Source organism: Hypomesus transpacificus, chromosome 25 (assembly GCF_021917145.1).
Source record: "Hypomesus transpacificus isolate Combined female chromosome 25, fHypTra1, whole genome shotgun sequence".
Taxonomy (NCBI): Eukaryota; Metazoa; Chordata; class Actinopteri; order Osmeriformes; family Osmeridae; genus Hypomesus; species Hypomesus transpacificus.
In genome coordinates this window covers 3563779-3587488 of record NC_061084.1, presented here as the reverse complement: position 1 = coordinate 3587488, position 23710 = coordinate 3563779, and the positions used below count along the sequence as shown (strand labels likewise).

General features: G+C 41.7%; 1 protein-coding gene across 7 annotated transcripts in view; it reads right to left on the bottom strand.

The window, feature by feature from the left end:
• dennd4c (DENN/MADD domain containing 4C) overlaps positions 1-23710 on the bottom strand; it is a 186643-nt gene that overhangs the window by 36663 nt on the left and 126270 nt on the right. For 6 of the 7 annotated variants that reach the window (XM_047048963.1, XM_047048965.1, XM_047048961.1 and 3 more), the window contains 5 exons: positions 23517-23603; positions 23305-23430; positions 13887-14938; positions 8048-8240; positions 2865-2971 (listed from right to left, as the gene is read on the bottom strand). In XM_047048963.1, the coding sequence (XP_046904919.1) occupies positions 2865-2971; positions 8048-8240; positions 13887-14938; positions 23305-23430; positions 23517-23603 (1565 nt within the window). The remainder of the gene's footprint in view (positions 1-2864; positions 2972-8047; positions 8241-13886; positions 14939-23304; positions 23431-23516; positions 23604-23710) is intronic. The other variant, XM_047048967.1, reaches the window with a different exon arrangement.

Below are 23710 nucleotides of genomic sequence, written 5' to 3'. Positions count from 1 at the left end.
AGACCAATTTGCAAAAACGTATTAGTATTACTCGATTAAATTCCTGGACCCGACCCGGCTTTCTTGATTTTTCATAGATAGGTGTGTTTCCTTCAAGTTAAATATCCAGAGCCTTTTATTTTTTTATCATTGTAATATCTAGAACATGCAGATATTGAGTTATTATGGAATACGTTCAACAAATTAAATTGTGAGTTTGTGTCTATGTTGTAATTATCTGGGAGTTGGTGGTATTAAAAATAGTATAAGTTCAGTAGAATTATATGATACTTTGATAGTTTGTATCTATTTTGTAAATGGTAGGTTAAACCATTTATTAACATTTAGACGCGTGAGATTTAAATATTTCCGACGGTCCCAACAGAGTAAGTTATTTTACCGAAACGAAAGCTAGCTAGCTTTGGTTAGCTTCCGTTACCTAGTTACCTAGCATAATAGTCGTAGCAATGCCACTACCATGCTAGTGTTACTTGTTAGCCTTCTCATTAGTACATTTTGAAGCCAAACTTAAGCATTTGTGGCATAGTTTTTGTCGATCTGAAAATATTCAGTTGGAATGTGGAAATCACATGTGTACCATGTTTTCCCATATGGGGGTCAGACTGGCCGGGGGTGTAAGCAATCATGCCAATTATTAAGACAAATTACACAGCTAGCATTAGCATTGTTGTCAAACAACGATGACAGGTTTGCTAGTAACCATCATGAAAAGAAAAAAGACAGGGCAAACTTATTAGCTTACTACAGCTAAAACCTTTTTAACCGGTGCCACTGTATAACAAAAGGCTGGTTATTCCTCATAGAATTCAAAAGTCCTTCCAGATAATAATCATAGGTTTGGATAGCAGAGTGGCACTTGGGGTGGATCAGATTATAGGGTTGGCATGTGCCACCCCAGGCCACTCCCTGAACAGGCCAATGCTAATCTTGTCTATGTAATTAACCCTGTAAAACACATTCACAAAGGCTTGTCAATCCTCACAATGCTATTGATTAGTAAATGTGTTTTGGGTATGGCCATCTGGCCATTAACTCACACAACCTGCAAACTTTCCTTCAAGTTAAATATCCAGAGCCTTTAATTTTTTTATCATTGTAATATCTAGAGCATGCAGATATTGAGTTATTATGGAATACGTTCAACAAATTGGATTGTGAGCTAGTGTCTATGTTGTAATTACCTGGGAGATGGTGGTATTTAAAAAGTAAAAGTTCAGTAGAATTATATGATGTCTGTGATGTTCACCATAGCTAAGTTCTGTGTTTTCTCTGTGAAAATTGAGAATTAATACCAAAACTTATACACAAATACATTATTTTAGGGTTGTAGTATTGAAAACTCCTATCTGTATCTAATTAATCATAATAAAATAAAAAACATTGAACTGATCAATGTGTTGCCCAAACAGCTGTAGCTAAATACTTGCATTAGCTAGAAACAAGTTCCGAAAGCTCTGGAATGTTTTGGAAGACTTTCTTTAGTTCAGGGACAGGTATAAATGTTCTGCTAGGTAGTGTTGTCACAAAAACCGGTACAGCCTTCAATATTGTAGGTGACTGTTACAGTCAGCAAATGAGTGTTGTTCAGTAGCTTAGTTAACTTAATTTTAGTTTTTTGATTTGGTATCGAAAATGGTATTGACTAAAGACTACTCAAATGTTGGTACTGTGACAAGACTACTGAGAGGTATCTAAGTAGTTAGAGAAGCAGACTTGTGAACTGCTTATTGCCGGTTGAGAAAATCACTTTTTGTGTTGGGGGAACGTGTTTTTTTAATGCATGTTATAAAAAAGATAGAAAATGATTGTCCTTCAAAACATTATTAATATACTGTGAAATCACATAGCAGCAATATTTGTAAACTAAAGGCCTAGTATTAAAACCAAACGGTATTGAGTAGGGATCACAACCTCTTCAGTGTCAATCTCACATGCACATTCGGCGGTTTACAGCGTTTAAAATGTTTAAACCTTTTTAGCCTATTTAATTTGGCTATAGACATTGCCAGAGAACCATTGAATTACACTTAATGAAGCTGGCTCGCAATGAACAAGCTTCTTTAACTTTTGAATTTTTCTGATATATATACCATCCTACCAACCCACCCAATTACCAACACAATGAAGCTAGCGATTGTATATTTGTGAAAATCACGTGTTAGGCTTCATTGGCTAGCTTCATTGGCTAGCCTATCTATGTTCAGACAGCGTGATCTGGAAAAGTGGAGCGCGAGTCAGCGAACAAAAATATATTTAGACACCTACGTGAAGTTAGCCCCACACCCAAAGCAAAATATTGGCAAAATAGTTTGTGCTCTGTTTGTGCAGTTAAAATGTTCATTCGTCCTGCTGTAATTTTTAAGATATTAAAGAATATGTTATAGGTTATACTGAGGTTCCTCAGACCCCAAACATGCTCCAAATGCACCCAAAACAGTGTTGTTTATTTGTGCCAATAATAGTAGCATATGTGCTGCTTAAATTCTTTTCTGAGACATATATAGCCGCTTTCTTACATCTTTAACATCTTTAAGCACATTTTGCTTACTCAAATCCAGCGACTATCGCAGAATAGCTGCATTAACTTAATTGGTTAATCCTATCCACTGTTGTTTAATCAATCTATCAATTGGAACTGTCACAAACATTCCTCCATGTTGTCAGTACAATGCATCTTTAGAACAAGTGTGGGTCTTCTTGTAGACACACAATACAACTCCAAGATGCTGGTGGTTGTTTTACCAAAGTTCACCCCCCCAAAAAACAAATAACTCATTACGCAACATATCGGATGAAGTAATGTTGCTACAACTCGATGCTCAAATTAAATGAGGGACATCTGTATGTGTTTATGTATCCCTCACCTCCAATGAACAATTTTGGTAGATGCTGGAGGCGGAAGCATGGAATGAGGACCCTTGCACTGACTTTTGACAGTCTGGACCTCTGTGTGATCTTCCTGGTGTTTGATCTAGGAAAACAAAAATATATAGATACACATTCATATCATGATCATGAACATACACAGACTATGATCTTCTATGATCTTCTGTGTCCACAAATCAATATGTTTAATGGTGCGTTCACAAACTCTGTGTATGTCACAGGTGCTGGTAAATCCCTATGTTGTCAATCTTATGTTGTAAAACATTTTTGTTGAAGAAGCCACATCATATAACTAGAGAGGGTACAATTTCTGGGGAAATTGTAGGGTGTGCTTGCTTGCGTTGGTTGCAGAGGGGTCCGTTTTGTAATGCAATTTTTACACTGATATTTCTGTATATTTTATATAAAAATGCAAATCCTACATATTATTTATAAAGATTACATAGATTTAAAAACACAATTGTTTCTGCTAATTTACAACTCAAAATACTAAGTACAACTGAAATAGTTGTCTTGTCATTTCCCCTGCAAGAGGGAATGGTGATCAGCAGCCTCATCGTTGAATCAAAACGAATATGTTTGGCAGACCGGTGTAAAAATGGACCTAATCTCTATGACTTAAACGTAATTTTAAGTTTTTCCCTTCTTGTGATATTTTCAGGCATTTAGCCTACTCATATTGCATTCATTCAGTAATAAATAAAAAACTTTGAAGCTTATTCTAACAACAGCTGAAAATATGTCCCCAAAAACGCAAATAACTCGACATTTATTTAGGGGAAAATCGCTAATTTATAAAAAGTTTGTAGCGAACATTGTCAGTAACAACACAAAATGCGATATAGCCCTGTGTGGAGAAGCTGCCCCGGTAAATTGTACTACTTCAGTACAGTACTAGACGGTGTTCGTCTTGGGAGCGATTGCATTGGTTGAAATCCATTTAACATGTACGGTTTAGGCTGAAATCATTTTTTTCATGAACAGATTGACAACGTTTAGGCTGTGGCAGAGTTCAGGTTAGCGGTCAGATAGTTCCACCTATTGAAAGACTTTTGATTTAAGTAAGGGTAGTGCCGAACATGTTCTGTCGCCGTTTGACTTCCTAAACAGCCGTGGAGATGTTTTTGTTAGCTACTGTACTAGTGTCTCGCGTAGGCTACAGCGTTGCAGTGAGCTACACTGGTTTGAAACTACAGGTAATGATAATTTCCCCCACAAATCGTTAACTTGTAATCTAATGTCATATTAAACCCTAAAACGAAAATGTATTTGTGAGGAATGTTTATTTTAACGATTGAAAACAAATGCATCATAGACCACTGTATTATGTGTTGCCCAGGCAACAGAGGCTAATGTCATGATGCTAATGCTTCAGTGAAATAGTAAACTACCGTTTCCGAAAGTAGATGTACTTCCTTAATAATATCAGCTTATATTGTACATTACACGTCACAATTGTATGTCATATTACAAAGTAAACTAAATAATAAATAGTTATTGTAGAGTAAATAGTTATCACTCTGTCCTCTTTGCTTATGGCGTTTCTGCAGCTGCTTGCAGTAAAGCAGTTAGCCTAGCTAGCTATCTCCCAGAAGTTAACAAGCTGCTAAACTAATGTTCTGCTAGAGGTAGTCACGAAAGTTTTCGTGACGTTAGTGACGTTAGTAGCTTCATTCACAGTGGATAGCAAGTTAGCCACCGTTAGCTTCACTTTTCGCCACAAAAACGTAAAACAACTACTTAAACCGTGCAATGGAACATAAATAAAAATACAAGCAACTCAATCGCTACCAAGACGAAACTTTTGACACCGATGGTGTTTATGTAGTCCAAATATTGAGGGATCCTTAGGGGCGCGAAAATAAACAATAATAAATATATATGTGATAGAACAAAGGTTGTGCTCTCGCCAAAGGAAGAAACACCCAATAAGCAAAATGTTCAAGATCACTGAATGGCTATAATCTGTCAGAAAAGTACAAATAAATCCAGGATTTTTTCTCTGCTAGTTAATTTAAAATGTACCAACATTCAAAGAATCTTCTTCAGCTATTTTTGTTACAGTTGAAAATGTGTTGCATATCTTTGAAAGCTTACAATCTGCACTTTCATAATACCTGCTCCAGTCCCATGTATTTACACTTTTATTACAGTTTCCGATTGCTTACCTGCATTGGTTGAAACTGAAGTCACATTTTTAAAATTCTTAACACAGTCTGCATTAGCAACATGCAGGCTGGCTTAACAGTTAATCTATCCTACCAAACTCCCTTAAAATGCAAAACAACTTTATACATGTCTCAAAAGAAGCTTGATTGACCATAACACTGGCAACAGTTCTCTCTCAGAAATCATACTTTTTCACTCATTACACACCGACTTAAAAAATTACAAAGAGAATTACAAAGATTATGAAGTGTTATGTTTGCAGTTTAAATTATTTTACACAAGAATCAGTACTTCTTGATCGAAAATGAACGAACACTTTTTTCCACTTTGAGTCCATACACGAATGACATAGAAATGCAACAGTTTGCTTCAGTATCCTTTATGTTTTCCATGTCTTTGTATATAGTACTGTAATATACGTGCTTTTGAAAAATACGAAGTTGAAACCCACAACCAAATGATCAATGATATTTCATTTGCAAGTAAGTGCAACAAACAAGTATAGTTACTATGATGGTTCTAGTTTTACCTCTCTCTTGCATTTGGCCATCATTTTGGCCCTTATCTCATCAGAGACCCCGTTCTTGGTCTTACTATACCTTGTCCTCCACGCATTCTCTCTTTCCCTGCCTCTTTTTTTTCCTCACCTACCTGTCTTCCTTGATTCTTTTTCCAAACGTCCAAATCATTCCAAAGCCGTCCTCTTTGGTCTTTTGGGTTACGAGACAAAAAACGGCTAAATCTGCTAATACAATATTACGTTTTATATATATTAAAACATGGTTACTGCAGAAATGCACAACATTTGCCATAATTCTGTTTTGAATGTGTTAACAGTTTTGGTAAAAGTGTGTTATTGGGGTGTGCTTGCCTTTCGGCGAGCACAAACCATTGTTATCTCACATATATATTATTATTGTTTATTTTCGCGCCCCTAAGGCTCAGTCAATATTTGGACTACATAGACAACATCGATGTCAAAAGGTTCGTCTTGGTCGCGATTGCATTGGTTCTATTGGGATTTATGTTCCGTTGCACGGTTTAGGTTTTAACTAAGTTTTTGTGGCAAAAGTGAAGCTAACGGTGGCTAACTTGCTAGCCACAGTCACTGACGCTACTGACGTCACAAAATATCGCGTGACTACCTCTAGCAGAACATTAGTTTAGCAGCTCGTTAACTTCTGGGAGATAGCTAGGCTAACTGCTTTACTGCAAGGGAGGAGCAGAAAGGCCACAAGCAAATAGGACAGGGTGATAACAATTTACTCATTTTACTTTGTGATACTTTTACTTTGTGATATGAAACACAATTGTGGAGTGTAATGTACAATATAAGCTGATACAAGGAAGCAGTTACGTCTACTTTCGGAAACAGTAGTCTACTATTTCACTGAAGCATTAGCATCATGACATTAGCCTCTGTTGCCCGGGCAACACATACTACAGCGGTCTATGATGCATCTGTTTTCAATCGTTAAAATAAACATTCTTCTCCAATACATTTTCGTTGTAGGATTTATTATGACATTATATTACAAGTAAACGATTTTTGGGTGAAATTATCATTACCTGTGGTTTCAAACTAGTGTAGCTCACTGCAACACTATACAGTAGCCTAGTAGGCTACTTACAAAACAGCGTTAGCGGATAGATAAAGACTAGTACTAACAGAACAGCGCTAGCGGCTAGGTAAAGACTACTAACAGAACAGTGCTAGCGGCTAGGTAGTCTAGTAGGCTACTGTAGTTAACAAAAACATCTCCACAGCTGTTTACAGTACTGTAGGAAGTCAAACGGCGGCACATGTTTTTGGTGAAACTATCTGACTAGTGACTACTAACCTGAACTCCATCCTAAACTTTGTCAATCTGTTCATGAAAATAATTCATTTCAGCCTAGACCGTACAATGGAAGTAACGTTAAATCGAATTCAACCAACGCAATCGCTACCAAGACAGTCTAGTAGTAGTTGTACCCTACAATCTACCGGGGCAGCTTCTCCACACAGCAGGGCTATATCGCATTTTGCCTTGTTACTGACAATGATCGCTACCACTGACATTCTTATGAATGAGTGATTTTCCCCTAAATAAATGTCAAGCTTATTTACGTTTTTTGGGGCATACTTTCAGTTAGCAGATGATACTATTTGAATCGCGATTCCATCTGAGATAGCTAGCTACTGCTGGTCACGTTGTTGTTAAAATACATTTCAAAGGGGGTTCTTTATTAATGAATTAATGCAATATGAGTAGGCTAAATAACTGAAAATATCACGAGAATGGAAAAACTTACAATGACGTTTAAGTCATAGAGATTAGGTACATTTTTACACCGGTCTGCCAAATGTATCCGTTTTGATTCAACTATGAGGTTGCTGATCACCATTCCCTCTTGCAGGGGAAATGAGAAGACAACTATTTAATTCTACTCTTCACTCTTAATATTTTGAGTTGTAAATGAGCAGAAAAAATATGCTTTTAAATCTATGTAATCTTTATAAATAATAAGTAGGCTATGCATTTTAATATAAAATATACAGAAATGTAATTTAAATACGGACCCCTGCAACCAACACAAGTAAGCAAGCACACCCTACAATTTCCCCAGAAATTGTACCATCTCTAGTTTGTAATGTAAGTGTGCAAGTTGTAATGTAAATTGTATGTAAGTGTGCATTTGAAAAGAATTGTTGCAAATACAAATACAGTGTTTTGTAGGTGGTGGAATATGAATGAGAACATCACAGATTTTGGAGAACATAGTCAATGCATTTCATGTAAAAGCAATGAAAATGATTTACAGTTTGGTTTGCACACACTTCTGTTTTGCTGACTGTGTTAAAGAGTTTGTTAACTGTTAAACTGTGTTAAGAGTGACTTCAGTTTCAACCAATGCATGTCATCAATCAAAACAAACTGTAATAATCGTGTAGTCGAAACATAGCTGTGGTTAGTAATTGTTTTCCTTGTCTCCTGGTTCATCTGATTACATGATTGGTGGGTCCCTCTTCCTGTGTCGCTGCTTCCACTGCTGCTGCCAAGGCTGGTGTTGCTCTGTGTCAGACCATTTGACACCATATTTGGGATGGGGCCACTTTGGGCGGGGTTATCCCCACCACCCCCAGACAGAAGCTGTTCATCCAGTCTGGCTGGGAAGCTTCCACCACCCTGGGATAACTCATCCTCGGAAAGGGAATTGACATGTAAATAAATTAATTGCTATGAAAGTGCAAAAACATTGTGCATACATGTGTGCGTAAGACATGCACATACAATCACATTCCCCAAAAAGTTGGGACGCTGTGTAAAATGTAATTAAAAACAGAATGCAATGATTTGCTAATCTCATAAACCCATGTTATTCACAATAGAACATTTCGGAGCAGCTTAATGTAATAGTCTAATAGCTAATGTAATATTGCACATACTTTCGTCCTATTTCCCCTAAATAAATAAAATTAGCATACTGTAAGACACCTTACAGTATGTTCTAAATGGCATAAATGCTGCCAATTAATAATTGACGTAACAACTTATTGTAAATGCAGTGGCCTAGCCTATAGATTAAGGTAGGTCACTCAGAAGCATGTACACTGTCTGCTTCATTTGATCTTGATAGGCTAAGCATTCTGTAGCAAATAATAACAATATACCCACTATTATTCATTAAAACAAGGCCACTTCAGCATAATAATGCACCTAAAATACAAACGTGAGCAAGGGCAGCAGTCGCTATCGAATCAACAGACGTGCAATTTCGCTAGCAGGGGAAGAATACAAACAACGAAAATCACCAGTTAACTTAATTTAAATTTGCAAGAACTATACACTAATACAATAACAGGCTTAAATGAACTGACAACATAAGTCATACGACTTAGGACGCACACGCGCAATCTCAACTCGCTGTGAAGCTGTGCTATTCTCCGACATGCGCTCTAACAATCACGCTGATAAACGGCCAAACATTTTGTACAGCTCTAATTCTGATACCGTGGCGGCAGAAATTTAACCGTGGTGGGCCGCCACGGAAAAATCAACATAGGGGAAACACTGATGTCTCAGAAGTTGGGAAGGGGCAATAAAAGGCAGGAAAAAGGATATGTTACTAAAAAGAAACAGCTGGAGGAACATTATGCAACTAACTAGGTTAACTGCAAATGGGTCAGTAACATGATTTGGTATAAAACAGTATCTTAGAGAGTCTCTCCGAAGTAAAGATGGGCAGAGGTTCACCAATCTGCAGAAAACTGCATCTACATGTTATGGAAACATTTCAGAATAATGATCCTTAAAGTAAAGTTGCAAAGACTTTGAATATCTCATCATCTACAGCAGTGGTTCCTAGCGTTTTTCATTCCCCTACTTTTACCTAAGAAAATCCCTAGCTCTAACCATTATTTTTGGAAACCGCGTCCTCTTGACAAAGAGGAGAGGACCATCCAGCTTGTGGTTCAAGAGCCTGCATCTCTGATGGTATGGAATGCATTAGTGCCTATATAATGGGGAGTTTGCACATCTGGAAAGGCACCATCAATGCTGAGGTTTTATAGAAAAATTGGCACGACTACTGAATTTTTTGTGTTGTGACACCCCTAGTCACTGACATCATTGCGGAAACTGTGCCCTATCTATAATTCCAGGAATCAGTGTGTGTGCCACCAATTTTATCACCGGCACTGTGTATTATCTATAGTTCAAACAATCTGTATTCGTATGTTTCACTGACATCTTAATTACCGGGCACTGTGCACTAGTGTGCCTAATATCAGATTCCAGTGTGAACTGGTCGCGGTCCTGAACTAATCCGTCCGTCCGTCATCTGCCGCTTGTCCGGGGATCGGGTCACGGGGGCAGCGACCTAAGCAGGGAGGCCCAGACTTCCCTCCCCCCGGCCACTTCCACCAGCTCTTCCTGGGGGACCCCGAGGCGTTCCCAGGCCAGCCGAGAGACATAGTCCCTCCAGTGTGTCCTGGGTCTTCCACCGGGCTTCTTCCCAGTGGGACGTGCCCGGAACACCTCACCAGGGAGGCGTCCAGGAGGCATCCTAATCAGATGCCCGAGCCACCTCAGCTGGCTCCTCTCGACGCGGAGGAGCAGCGGTTCTATTCTGAGCCCCTCCCGGATGACCGAGCTTCTCACCCTATCTCTAAGGGAGAGCCCATACACCCTGCGGAGAAAGCTCATTTCGACCGCTTGTATTCGCGATCTCGTTCTTTCGGTCACTACCCACAGTTCGTGACCATAGGTGAGGGTTGGAACGTAGATCGACTGGTAAATAGAGAGCTTCGCCTTTCGACTCAGCTCCTTCTTCACCACGACGGACCGATGCAGAGCCCGCATCACTGCGGACGCCGCACCGATCCGCCTGTCGACCTCGCGCTCCATTCTTCCCTCACTCGTGAACAAGACCCCGAGATACTTGAACTCCTCCGCTTGGTTCAGGATCTCCTCCCCGACCCGGAGATGGCACTCCACCCTTTTCCGGTCGATTACCATGGCCTTAGATTTGGAGGTGCTGATTCGCATCCCAGCCACTTCAAATTCGGTTGCAAACCGCTCCAGTAAAAGCTGAAGGTCACGGCCTGATGAAGCCAACAGGACCACATCATCCGCAAAAAGCAGCGACCCGATCCTGAGGTCACCAAACCGGACCCCCTCAACACCCTGGCTGCGCCTAGAAATTCTGTCCATATAGGTAATTAACAGAATCGGTGACATAGGGCAGCCCTGGCGGAGTCCAACCCTCACCGGAAACAAGTTTGACTTACTACCGGCAATGCGGACCAAACTCTGGCACCGGTCGTACAGGGACCGGACAGCCCCAATCAGGAAATCCGGTACCCGGTACTCTCGGAGCACCCCCCACATGAGCCCCCGAGGGGCACGGTCGAACGCCTTTTCCAAATCCACAAAACACGTGTAGACTGGTTGGGCGAACTCCCATGTACCCTCCAGGACTCCGCGGAGGGTATAAAGCTGGTCCACTGTTACACGGCCAGGACGAAAACCACATTGCTCCTCCTGAGTCCGAGGTTCGAACTTTCCCAGGGAGGTTGAGGAGTGTGATCCCCCTAAAGTTGGAGCACACCCTCCGGTCCCCCTTTTTAAAGAGGGGAACCACCACCCCGGTCTGCCAGTCCAGAGGCACTGTCCCCGATGTCCCTGCAAGAGACACTGCAACACTGCAGTGTCTCTGCAACACGCGATGTTGCAGAGTCGTGTCAACCAAGACAGCCCTACAACATCCAGAGCCTTAAGGAACTCTGGGCGGACCTCATCCACCCAAGGGGCCCTGCCACCGCGGAGCTTTTCAACCACCTCGGCGACCTCAGCCCCAGAGATAGAAGGGCCCCCCCCGATGTCCCCAGACTCTGCCTCCACGTCGGAAAGCGTGTTGGTGGAATTAAGGAGGTCTTCGAAGTATTCCAGCAGCAGCGCACCATCCCCACCGTATACAGTGTTGACAGAGCACTGCTTCCCCCTCCTGAGCCGCCGGATGGTGGTCCAGAACCTTTTTGAAGCCGTTGGGAAGTCATTCTCCATGGCCTCGCCGAACTCCTCCCATGCCCGGGTTTTTGCCTCCGCGATCGCCAAAGCCACGTTCCGCTTGGCCTGCCGGTACACATCAGCTGCCTCTGGAGTCCTACCAGCCAATAAAGTCCGATAGGCCTCCTTCTTCAGCTTGACGGCATCCCTCACCTCCAGAGTCCACCACCGGGTCCGAGAGTTACCGCCGCAACATGCACCGACCGCCTTGCGGCCGCAGCTCCGGTCAGTCGCTTCAACAATTGAGGCCCGGAACATGGCCCATTTGGACTTAATGTCCCCGGCCCCCCCCCCCCCCGAGACATGATCGAAGCTCTCCCGGAGGTGGGAGTTGAAGCTCCTTCTGACAGAGAGTTCCGCCAGCCGTTCCCAGCAGACCCTCACATTACGTTTGGGCCTGCCAGGCCTGACCGGCATTCCTCCCCCACCATCGAAGCCAACTCACCACCAGGTGGTGATCAGTTGACAGCTCCGCCCCTCTCCTCACCCGAGTGTCCAAGACATGCGGCCCCAAGTCCGACGACACGACTACAAAGTCGATCATCGAACTGAGACCTCGGGTGTCCTGGTGCCAGGTGCACATATGGACACCCTTATGCTTGAACATGGTGTTCGTTATGGACAAGCCGTGTCTAGCACAGAAGTCCAACAACAAAACACCACTCGGGTTCAGATCGGGGGGGCCGTTCCTCCCAATCACGCCCCTCCAGGTCTCACTGTCATTGCCCACATGAGCATTGAAGTCCCTCAGGAGGACGAGGGAATCCCCGGGAGGAGCGTTTTCCAGCACCCCCCCAGAGACCCCCAATGTACAGGCGCCGAACCGAGGGGAAACAAGTGTTCCCACCCCAGCTCGACGCCTCTCACCAAGGGCAACTCCAGAATGGAAGAGAGTCCAGCCCCTCTCAAGGAGGCTGTGCGTCGAGGCAAGGCCGACTATATCTAGCCGGAAACTCTCTACCTCGCGCACCAGCTCAGGCTCCTTTTCCCGCCAGCGAGGTGACATTCCACGTCCCTAAAGCTAGCTTCTGCAGCCGAGGATCGGACCGCCAAGGCCCCCGCGTTCGGCCGCCGCCCGTCTCACACTGCACCCGACCCCCATGACCCCTCCTGCGGATGGTGAGCCCACTGGAAGAGGGTCCCACGTTGTCTCTTCGGGCTGTGCCCGACCGGGCCCCATGGGAAAAGGCCCGGCCACCAGGCGCTCGCCATCGAGCCCCACCCCCGGGCCTGGCTCCAGGGGGGGGCCCTGGTGACCCGCTTCCGGGCAGGGGCAACTGAGAACCATTGTTGTTTTTCTTCATGGTTGGTTTATTGAGCCACGCTTTGTCTGGTCTTTCACCTGGAACCTGTTTGCCTTGGGTGACCCTACCAGGGGCATAAAGCGCCCGACAACATAGCTTCCAGGATCACTAGGACACGCAAACCCCTCCACCGCGGTAAGGTGGTGACTCAAGGAGGGCCTGAACTAATCTGCATGCGCAAAAGAGCAATAACAAACATGGAAACTTGGAATCAACTCCGGATCTTTTACCTACTTGATGAACACACAAAGAATAGGCCACACTTGTCCATGAAACGGCTTTTGATTCAACCGTCCAATTACTTCAGAACCCTAAGCGGTTAGGGAATCGGACTAGTAATCTGAAGGTTGCCAGATCGATTCCCGGCCGTGGCAAATTACGTTGTGTCCTTGGGCAAGGCACTTCACCCTACTTGCATCGGGGGGAATGTCCCTGTACTTACTGTAAGTCGCTCTGGATAAGAGAGTCTACTAAATGACTAAATGTAAATGTAAATTACTTTTGGTCCCTCGAAAAAGAGGGGCAACATATTGTAAAGCTGAAATTCATGGACTGGAATTTGATCGACTGCTCGGCGCTTCTAGTGTTAAAAGAATAGGGGATGCTACACATTGGTAAATATGGGCTTGTCTTAACTTTTTTGAGAAGTGTTGCTGCCATCAACATTATCCTGAAAATGGTACATTTCATCACTTTAAACATTTAATATGTTTTATATGTTCTATTGTGAATAACATATGGGTTTATGAGACTTGCCAATTGCATTGTAAAAAAATAAATAATAATAATAATAAGGGTTGTATGCATGTCCTACGTACTTACATAAGACATACATTTATTTACCATAAAAATGACAACGTAACAGTTTATGTATGACCGTGTAATATAGTTAAATTATTGTATGGATACAATTTCAATATTTGTTGAAATACTCTGCAATTAAACATTAATGACATTTTCTAAGAACTGCACTCACCTCATCATCAGAGTAGGAATAGGCAGAGGCTACTGCTCCCCACACTTTGCTAGCCACACTGGCTGCCTGTTTCATACCCAACTTCAGCACATCCATCTTGGGCCCAGAAAGCAGGGCATCCATCTTCATTCCAGAGAAAGAGTTGATGACTGAGCCTAAAGAGCCACTTTGGGATGACTTCACCCTAGTCAAAGATGATGATCTCTGACTATGGCTGGTTGCAGAGCTCTTTGTCTTGACGGCAAAAGTCTTGGAACGTGTGACGGCCAATGGGCTGCATTGTACTGTGTTACAAGACAAGTCTGAAAGGGATTTCATGGGAGCCACAGGAAGACTGGATCTCCGCTCAAGCTTGGCTGGGGGAGTGTTGGTGGAGTCATCCTGAATCTGCTCAAGCTCCATGCTGGATGCCATGATGCTTAGAGGGCTCTGAAGGGTCATGTACATTTCGATCTCTTCTGCCAAATTGCGGGAAATGACAGGAGGAGAATGTGGACGCTCATGGCTGGTCACAGAGGCAGACTCATCACTCTTTGACACCAAGCGTGAAAGGGGGTCAGCACCCACCTCTACATCCTCCCTCTCTAGGATGCCACCCCCAACCACTGTGTCTTCATCTTCTTCCTCCTGCAGTTTCTTCCTGCCTTTTTCATTCCTCTCAGTTTTTTCACCATCTAAAGTAGCAGTGTCCATTGTTGGAATTTTGTCCTGTAACAGTTTCCCTGGTATTAGACCAGGCCCATCCTCAGATTCTTCCTCAAAGTCTTTAAAAAGGGCTTTGGCTGCACTGAAATGTGAACTGGTGTCTCCAGAAAGGGCTGTGGCTAAGATACGGGCATCAGCACTCATGCGGATTGCAATGTTGTCTACCCCCTTCTCTAGAAGCATGCCAGCTCGGCTCTCAGCACTGAAACTGCAGCTGCGCTCAGAGAAGGTATTCTGATAATGGTGCTGCGGCACTGCAGTCTCCCCTGCCCTTGCTGGTTGAATGTATTTCTCAGATAGAGACACTTCTTCACTCTTCTTGTGCAGTGCGAAGAATTGGCCGGCACCTAAGTGATACAAGCAGACAGATGTAGTTCTGGCCTAGCTAAATGGTTCATTCAACTGCCCCGAAACAAAAAAAGTTTTTTTCACATTAAAATTCGAATCATCGCATGGCATTAATTAAACACTTTGGGTTCTAATGCAAAAGCTTTTGAGAAAAAGGAAGTTGTCTGTTAGGGGGACTGATGAGATCTACATCAGACTTGTCTCTGTTCGCCGCTAGCTGGCACGCTTCTGCACAGAAAAGGGTTTAGGATTTGTAGATAATTGGTCTAGTTTCTGGGCCAAACTTGGCTTGTTGAAAGATGACGGGCCCCACCCGAGCTGGAGTTGTGCTTTTCTTTTGTCTAGGAATATTTAAGCTATCTTAGAGCAGACCTGACACTAACTAGAACAAGCCAGGCCACAGTCTCTTAGAGAGTCTGATAGGTATGTTGTTTGGGACCCGATAGCTTAGTTTGTAGTGTAGCCAGTGTGGTTGCTGATGTAGTTTTTTCCCATTTGTCGGTCCCCCACCCCTTTTCCATAAAATATCTCAGCCTTCAATTATTAGGAATTATACCAATTTAACTAACCCTGCTCCCCCGTTGTCTATACTACTAAGTTTGCCACAAACAGTGCCACCTTTTCAGAGGAAATATCTATGACTAATGCTACCAAAAACCCATTCTGAAATATTGGGCTCCTAAACATCAGGGGCCTCATGTATAAAGGATTGCGCAGATTTCATACCAGAAGATGGCGTACGGCCAAAACTCGAAAAGTTGCTACGCACAGAAATATCCTGCACACCTTTCTTTTATAAATCACAATCAACATGAGATTGACCCCGCCTTGCCTTCTCCCATAAATGAATATGCAGGTGGATTATAAAAGCGCTCCTGAGGTCATTTCTTTGTCTGAATTACTGTATTTCTTTAAATAAACGCAGCACCAAATTATCAAATTATTTAATAAACACAACGGACTGGAGTACAAGCAAGTCCTCATCAGGTCCAGATCAGAATACTTCTCTACGTTGATTAGTAACAACAGGCACAGCGCTAAATTCCTATTTGATACCGTTGCAAAAGTCACAAAGAAAAATACACACGGTGTTAGTATAGCACTTCACCACAGCACTGAAACTGCATTAGCCAAGGTAGTCAATGATCTACTTTTAGCCTCTGACGCAGGCTCTATCTCTGTCCTGGTTCTCCTAGACTTAAGTGCAGCTTTTGACACTGTGGATCATCAAGTTCTCCTGCCACGTAAGGAGAACTATGGTGGGATTTCTGGTACTTCACTTCAGCGATTTAGATCGTATCTACCTGACAGATCACAATTTGTCCACTATGACGCCCGCCCATCCAAGAGCTCCACTGTAAAATACGTAATACCACAGGGTTCCATTGTAGGCCCTCTGCTAATTTTGCTCGACATGCTGCCTTTAGGAAACATAATTACAAGCTCTGGGTTAAATTTGACACTGCTATGCAGGTGATTCTCAGCTATACATGTATATAAAGCCTAGAGAACTAACACATGCTCTGTAAAATGTGTTTCTGTGATAAGAACTTAGATGACAGCAAATGTCCTTCTTCTCAATTCGGATAAATCAGAAGTGCAAATTTTTGGACCTAAAAAATACAGAAACAATTTATCTAATCTGACCTTAGACCTAAACGGCATCAAAGTCTATCAAAGCCAGGAGTCACAATGGACCCAGACCTTTCGTTTGAGTAACATATTAAGCAACATACAAAATTTCCTCTCAAAAGATGATGCTGAAAAACTGATACATGTATTTGTTACATCCCGATTGGACTACTGCAATGTACTGTTCTCTGGCCTCACAAGTACCTACTTAAAAAATGTATAGCAGGTGCAAAATACTGCTATTGACCAGAACCAGAAAGTGTAATCACATAACACCTACCCTTGTCTCTTTACACTGGCTTCCTATCCAAGCCAGAGCTGATTTCAAAGCAGGGCGCCAGACTAACTTTTTTTACTAGGAGCACAGTAGCCCCTGACTGAAATTTTTTGGAGCGCAAGCAGAACATTTAGGGGCACACCTTATATTGACCTGCAATGCATTTATTTATGTAACTAGAGAGGGTACAATTAAGTGGCAATTTTAGACCCTTTTTAGGAGTGCTCAAGCACCCCTAAATATATTCTCAGCACCCCTAAAATAATATGTTTTAAATATATTGTTTATTATCATTTGATGCTGGTAGTTCATGAAGAACGGGACATCCTTAGTTTTTTCATTCAATATTTTGCATAATAATACATAAATGTATTCATTGTTATCCAGTGAAATTAGGGATTTATATTAGCAAGGGGGTTTACGTTTAGCACTTTTGCAAGGCACTGTATTCACGTCACATTCTCATCGGGGGCTGAGCACCCCTAAAGGTCTGATCCTAGAATCGCCCCTGGGACAATTTTGGGGGAAATTGTGGGGTGTGCCTGTGTCGGTTGCAGATGGGTCCGTTTTTTTACTGTCATTTTTACAACTGATATACAGCGACGCACCATATAAGCTTGAGTTTAAATACATTATTTAATGTGACATTACGTACTGTAGGCCTACATGCAAGTCTTAGCTAAATGACTTAAATGTATGATGCACTTTTTGATCAGTCCTCCGACACTACAACACAATACTTGCTGAGTATAACAGCGCAACAGCTCAAACACAGGCAGGGATGGAGTAGCAACGCTAGTGCTAAATAAGTATTTAGCTGCTAGGCTCCATGACGCCGGGTAAGAAGGGCTCGTGAAACTGCTCATCAAAAGAACGAAGGGGCACCCATTTGTCTGGCAGATTAAGATGTTCGTAGGAACCTAGCGAAAGATTGCCTCAACTTTCCTAGACTTTTAGCTACCGTACTAATGCAGAAGGAACACTGATATCGTTGTCATACTAGAACGTCGTATCTGTGTCGTTGCTAACATGTACTGACATTGTGCACACTCAATAAATTCAAAATTTGTCGGTCGCACATGCGCGAGTGTTTGTAAAAAATGCTTGCATTGTCTAAAAAACTGGACGCAAAATGCGACCATTTGGTCGCAGTCTGGAGCCCTGCAAAGTTCTATTACTAACTAATCTCTGCATGAATTGGCACCCCTATAACTCTCTGGTCTTCTTGCACCCTATCACCCCCTAAGGTCACTAAGATCCAAAGATGCTGGCTATCTGGTGGTTCCCAAAATTAATTTAAAAAACTGCTGGAGGCAGGGCGCTCATATAGAGCACCTCTTCTCTGGAACAAATTACCTGTCTCAATTAAGGAGGTTGATACCGTTTCGACATTCAAAATTAGGTTAAAAACCTTTTTGTTTGGTCAGTTCTACGACTCCTAAAGTGTGTGTATATGTACTTTCAATGTTAACCTGAAGTGTGCGTTTGTCTGTATATGTATCATATTTAACTTTTAAATTACAAATAAAGCTTCTATTTGTTATGTCGCCCCATTTTGATTTTACAAATAAAGTAAACCTGTTACTGTTAGGGCTGCAACGATTAGTCAACGTTATCGACAACAAAAACTTGTCTACAAATATTTCTGTTGTCGACAAATCGTTTGATCTCATAGGACCTATTTTAAGTGCCTGGAATAACGTGATTTGACCAGTGCAGCGCTGTAGCGCTAGACTAATGCAGCCCTCCCATTTGATATCCAATAGAAGAAAACAGCGGTAAACATTTTAGGGGTGTAAACGGGCCTGAAAAAGTATTGTGTACCAAAGGGAAATTGTTTTCCATGGTAGCACAACGTGTATGCATGAACATTTAAAACGAAAGCATCCCCGCACGAGAGGAGATGGAAACGGCAGGAGGTGAGTGTGCTCAAGCTGGATGGCTAGTTAGCTACACCAGTTGATAATAACGGATTCTAACACCGTAGCAACATGTCCAAAGACAGCAGTTAGACAGTTCAGTGTATACGACCATCGTAATGAGACAAACAAAAAGCCAGTCCAGAAATTATACTGTTACTCAGTTTTTCATTGAACAGAACCCTGTTATCTTACAAGAGATTTGTTTACATTCCTACTTTTTTGGTCTGTAATACAACTGACTTACTTTAGTTTATTTATATTTTATATACTTTAAAGCAACCAAGTTAGCACACATATTCTAGCAGGCCTTAGGTACAATAGAAAATATTGTCAAAAGATGAACGAATCATTAATCCAAAGACTCGGTTGGCAGAAGAACGAAACATGTATCCGAAGACTCGGTTGGCAGAAAAACTAAACATTGATCCAAAGATACGGTAGGGAGGTGAACGATTCGTTCATCTGCCGGGTACGACTCTTTGGATAATTTTTCACGTGACCTGCAATGGCTCAGAAGAGGAAACAAAAAAGATTTGTTTACCTCATTCTTTCGCGTGACTAGGTTTGCTAAGACGTAATATTCATTCACAAGTTATAATTACAGGTTTTGTTATTTTAACTTGTTATTTGAAACTTTTTGTATTTTAAATTACAGATCAGTGCAGTGTAATTGTTTGCCGTGATAATCAAATGCTAGTGTGATAATAAATGGCCATTTCAAATCATACAAACTATCATGATGCATTATTTCAGTGCAGGAATTTCTTTTCAAATAGTATCTGCTGGTTTACATGAACTGACACATACATGAGAATATGATCAATGTTTGCAGTGGACGTATTTAGGTCATGGAATTGGCTATAAAATGTTGGGCAGCAAGCCCCCCACCATTTAAATGAACGAATGACTCAAAAAAAGATTTGAACATTTTACTGAACGAGATTCAAAGAACAGAAGTGAGTAAAATGATCCAAACTTCCCATCACTAGTTACCCTGAAATGAGGCAACCTCTGGTTTTCCGTTCCAGAAAGAGAAGTAACACAAACTGTGGGTCAGTGTCCATAGTAACTGACTCTGTGAACCTAACCTACTTGCTAGCAGGGTTTCCATAAGGCACTCTGCATTTCTACCTATCCCCTCTCACTTTCTGAGCCTGATACAGTTGGCAGACATGGGGTGTCCTTTCCTGGATCAGCCGACCGATCTCAAACAAAATGTAATTCACTTAGCTTTACTTCAGATGTGCATTAAGTCCCTGATGAATACCTACGTTTACGTTAACGTTTTCCGTCACACTCCAAAATCTACAACATTCTCAGCCCTTACATCGCTAATGTTACGCACCTTGGACGTGCACTCAGAACCGACCAAATGCTTTTTGGCACTGAAATAATGACAAATCACTGACATTTTATTTGATCTTCTTCATTGCCTACAAATAGAAATCCAACAATGAGTATGTATATAGGCTCTTGTTCCTACAATTAACCACCTTAATTATTTACCTGTAACCATGCACCCTCCTGTAACTGGTGTTCCAGCAAATCAATTTCAAGATCAGCCTTTATTCTTCTATTCTCATCATTTCAGTGTGTAACTGACAATTCCACACAAGCCTGTAAATAAAACTATGGGGAGAGAACTATCAGCAGCTACCATACATAGGCCTCTGCATCCATCTCTGCAGCAGCAGTCAATGTCTCTTCATAATTTTAAAGGGGCAATTGACTGTTTTTTTTGGGTATTTCACATTGTTCCTTAAGGTCTCCAAATAGGGTATGTAACATTGGTTGGGTTGAAAATGGCCCGAGTGCTGTTCTATGCCCTCTGACAGATCCTCTGAAATGTTCCCGGGAAAAAACACTAGCTTTTCTCCTTTTATGGTATGCTCATTAATATTTAGATAAGCTGCGCGCTGATTGGTTGGTTATCAACGAGTGAAGCTGGGAGCAAAAACGCAACACAGCCAACAGCAGCAGCACTCGCTGAAACACCCAAGTTGGAGACTTGAAATAAAAACGCGTAAATAAATCTATTGTGTCTACACAACACTGTTTTCAACAGATTGACTATATATCATTTGAAATGATAACATTACTTGTTTCCACTTCTGTTGTTAAAGCAAAGTGGATTGGTGGGTAGCACTTTAGGCTACAGTTTAGCAACCAGACCATATCGTGATTCTACTCGGCTTCAGTTAGCTATCTAGGCTAGCTCTAGATATCTTGCTGTAAAATAACATGACAAAGATCTGGACAAACATGCATTGTGAATTGTAGATTTTCATTACACAGGTTATTTATTTGAATGAAACAGTCAGGAACATGAATCAACGTTAGCCCCATTGCCAATAAACTAGGCTAAATTATCACACATTCTACCTATGCTCTTGCGTTAACTAGCAAGCTAAACTTGTTTACATGCTTACAGTCTAGGTGTTACTAGTAACAGTTACTAGCAATGCTAATGTATCCTGTATCTAGAACCTGCCTTTCTCCAGTTCTTTCAAATAGATTATCTAGACAGGCGTTAGCAATAAGCCAGACTGCTGTTCGTTTTCTGGCTATTTTTCGGAAGCTTCCCTTCTAATGCCAACTACAGCTAGTCTAGCTAGAGTCATTGGATGTGTGTAGAAACGTATTTAGCATTTTACCTGGTATGCTATATACAGGAAACGTTAGCATTGCTAATAACTGTTAGCACAACATCATACTGTCCTTATAGCTTGCGGTTGCAATGAGCATACGGTCGGAACAGCACCTCTTTCCAGGTTCAGCTTCCTAGCAAATCCTGCTTGAAATTGTCCAAGATTGTCAAAACTGTCTTGGGTAAAATGTTCAGAGCAAATGAATGATTGAGTGTCGAACTTCGCCGGAATCTTCTCATAGACAATGGCAGCCATGCCTGTTGAATGTTTGGCTCCTTGGGAAGACTGTGAGTGTTAGCCTTCCCTGTACAGCCTGGAACACAGCATTAACGACCGTGGTCCATTTTCAATATCCTTGTTATAATTCAAAACGTTCTTCTTTGTAATTCCTTATAAGTAGCCTACACAGAGCAGCACGCAGCTAAACTAGTATCGGAGATAGACGCTACCTCGGGCTGGTCTGGATGTAAATTCTGGGGCGTGACAAAGATACAGACCAGAGCCAATAAGAGGGCGATCACCGGTCCTACGTATGACCGGTAGCTTTGTTGAAAAGCTAGCGTTTTACAGCCAAATTTTTTCTTTTTGAGATTTGAATAGGAAAGAGGTGTCAATGGACTTTGATATTCACGGTATGTTCAGTTTACCCACCGAACTGTCGTTATTCAACTATGACAAAGTAAAATCGGTTTTGCAGTCAATTGCCCCTTTAATAATCATCCTGTGATGAAAAACATTCTGTTGGGGGTTTCTGCTACTACAAGTTGAAATAGGCACCAACTGATATTTACTTTTTATCATGTCAAATATGATTAAAATCAAGGTGACGTATAGGCTACAATCACAAGTTTATAGGCCTAAGCAAAATATGCCTTACCTGTTTGTTTTTGTATTTAATATACTGTTGAATATGCAAAATTTCCACCTGTAATATTAATGGAATGTGGTTAAATGTTCAATATATGGACTGGCTACTGCATTCAAATGTATGCATCGACTTGGCCAGGAATTGCCTCCCACGCCAATTGTCTGTCCTACACTGCTACTGCTGTGTTGCTTTTTTCCGGAATATATGCTCAGATTCACCATGAATACATATTAACACAGTTGATTTAACTCATTCAAATCAGCTTCCCATTTCCCATTTTAGTTTTCCATTTTAGGGTAAATCAACTCAGAGTTCAGGGTTAGGTTCACAGTTTGTTGACCCTGCTTTCTGGAATACCCCACTGGTCACTATTTCACGCAACAAGGATGGCAACGCCAGCCTGTACTCCAACATCCAATATTGGGAGTATCTGCACAATTTATTTTTCAACAATGCAGTGCTTAATATTTAGCAAAGAGTATGTGATAACAAAAACAACAAAAGGCTGTTATCAAGCCTGTGAACTTGTATACTGTTACAAACTGTCACACAATACCGTATCAATTATCATGTGCCAATAATACATTGCTATTGAACATTTTGTTTAGTTACGATTGTGGTGATCGTTTCGAATTTCCTTTCTGTCAATGCTTCTCACAAAGAAAACCACTAAGTATAGCTTTTCAAAATTACGAGGGATGTACCCCTGCAATCTAATTTGGCACCAGTTTCATTTTATATTTTTAAAAAAGATCTGAGAAGGAGGATGCAACACCTATGTGCAGAAGACACAGTTCTCAACATATTATATTGCTTCCATCGTTTTACTGACTCGCCTCTCAGATCCAGAATACTTTTGTTGAAGTTATTATTTATTGTGTTCTGTGCAACACACAACAACGTCATATGTATTTGATGAAACACTCAAGTCAGGTTTGAATCAACAATCCAGTTCTAGTCCCATGTCCAGTGATTCTGGAACGAATTAATTTTAAACATCCCCTTGTCTTTTACTCACCAGTGTCATCTCTTCCTTTGGTAGTGTCAAAGTTTCCCGTAGACAATTTCACTATGCTGGGGGCTGGCAGAGGCACATCGAAGTGGTAAGGGGGCTCAGCTTGTTCCACTAAACTAGTCATTCCCCCTGGAAAGACACACATGTAAAAATCTTAACTCACATGCAGACATTTGTGGTATATGCCATCAATATCCTTAAAATACCATCAATACCATTATTCTGTGCTTTGTTGATGCGGCCTGTGGTAAGGTCCTGATGTAACTCGTCTTTAGAGCCATAACCTTGGTAAGATTGCCCTGCTATGGGACATAAACACACATATATCCACATACATACACACATAGATCCAAAGCACATAAGAAAATACACACAATGCAAGCAGATGCATGAATACAGAAGCAGTGAA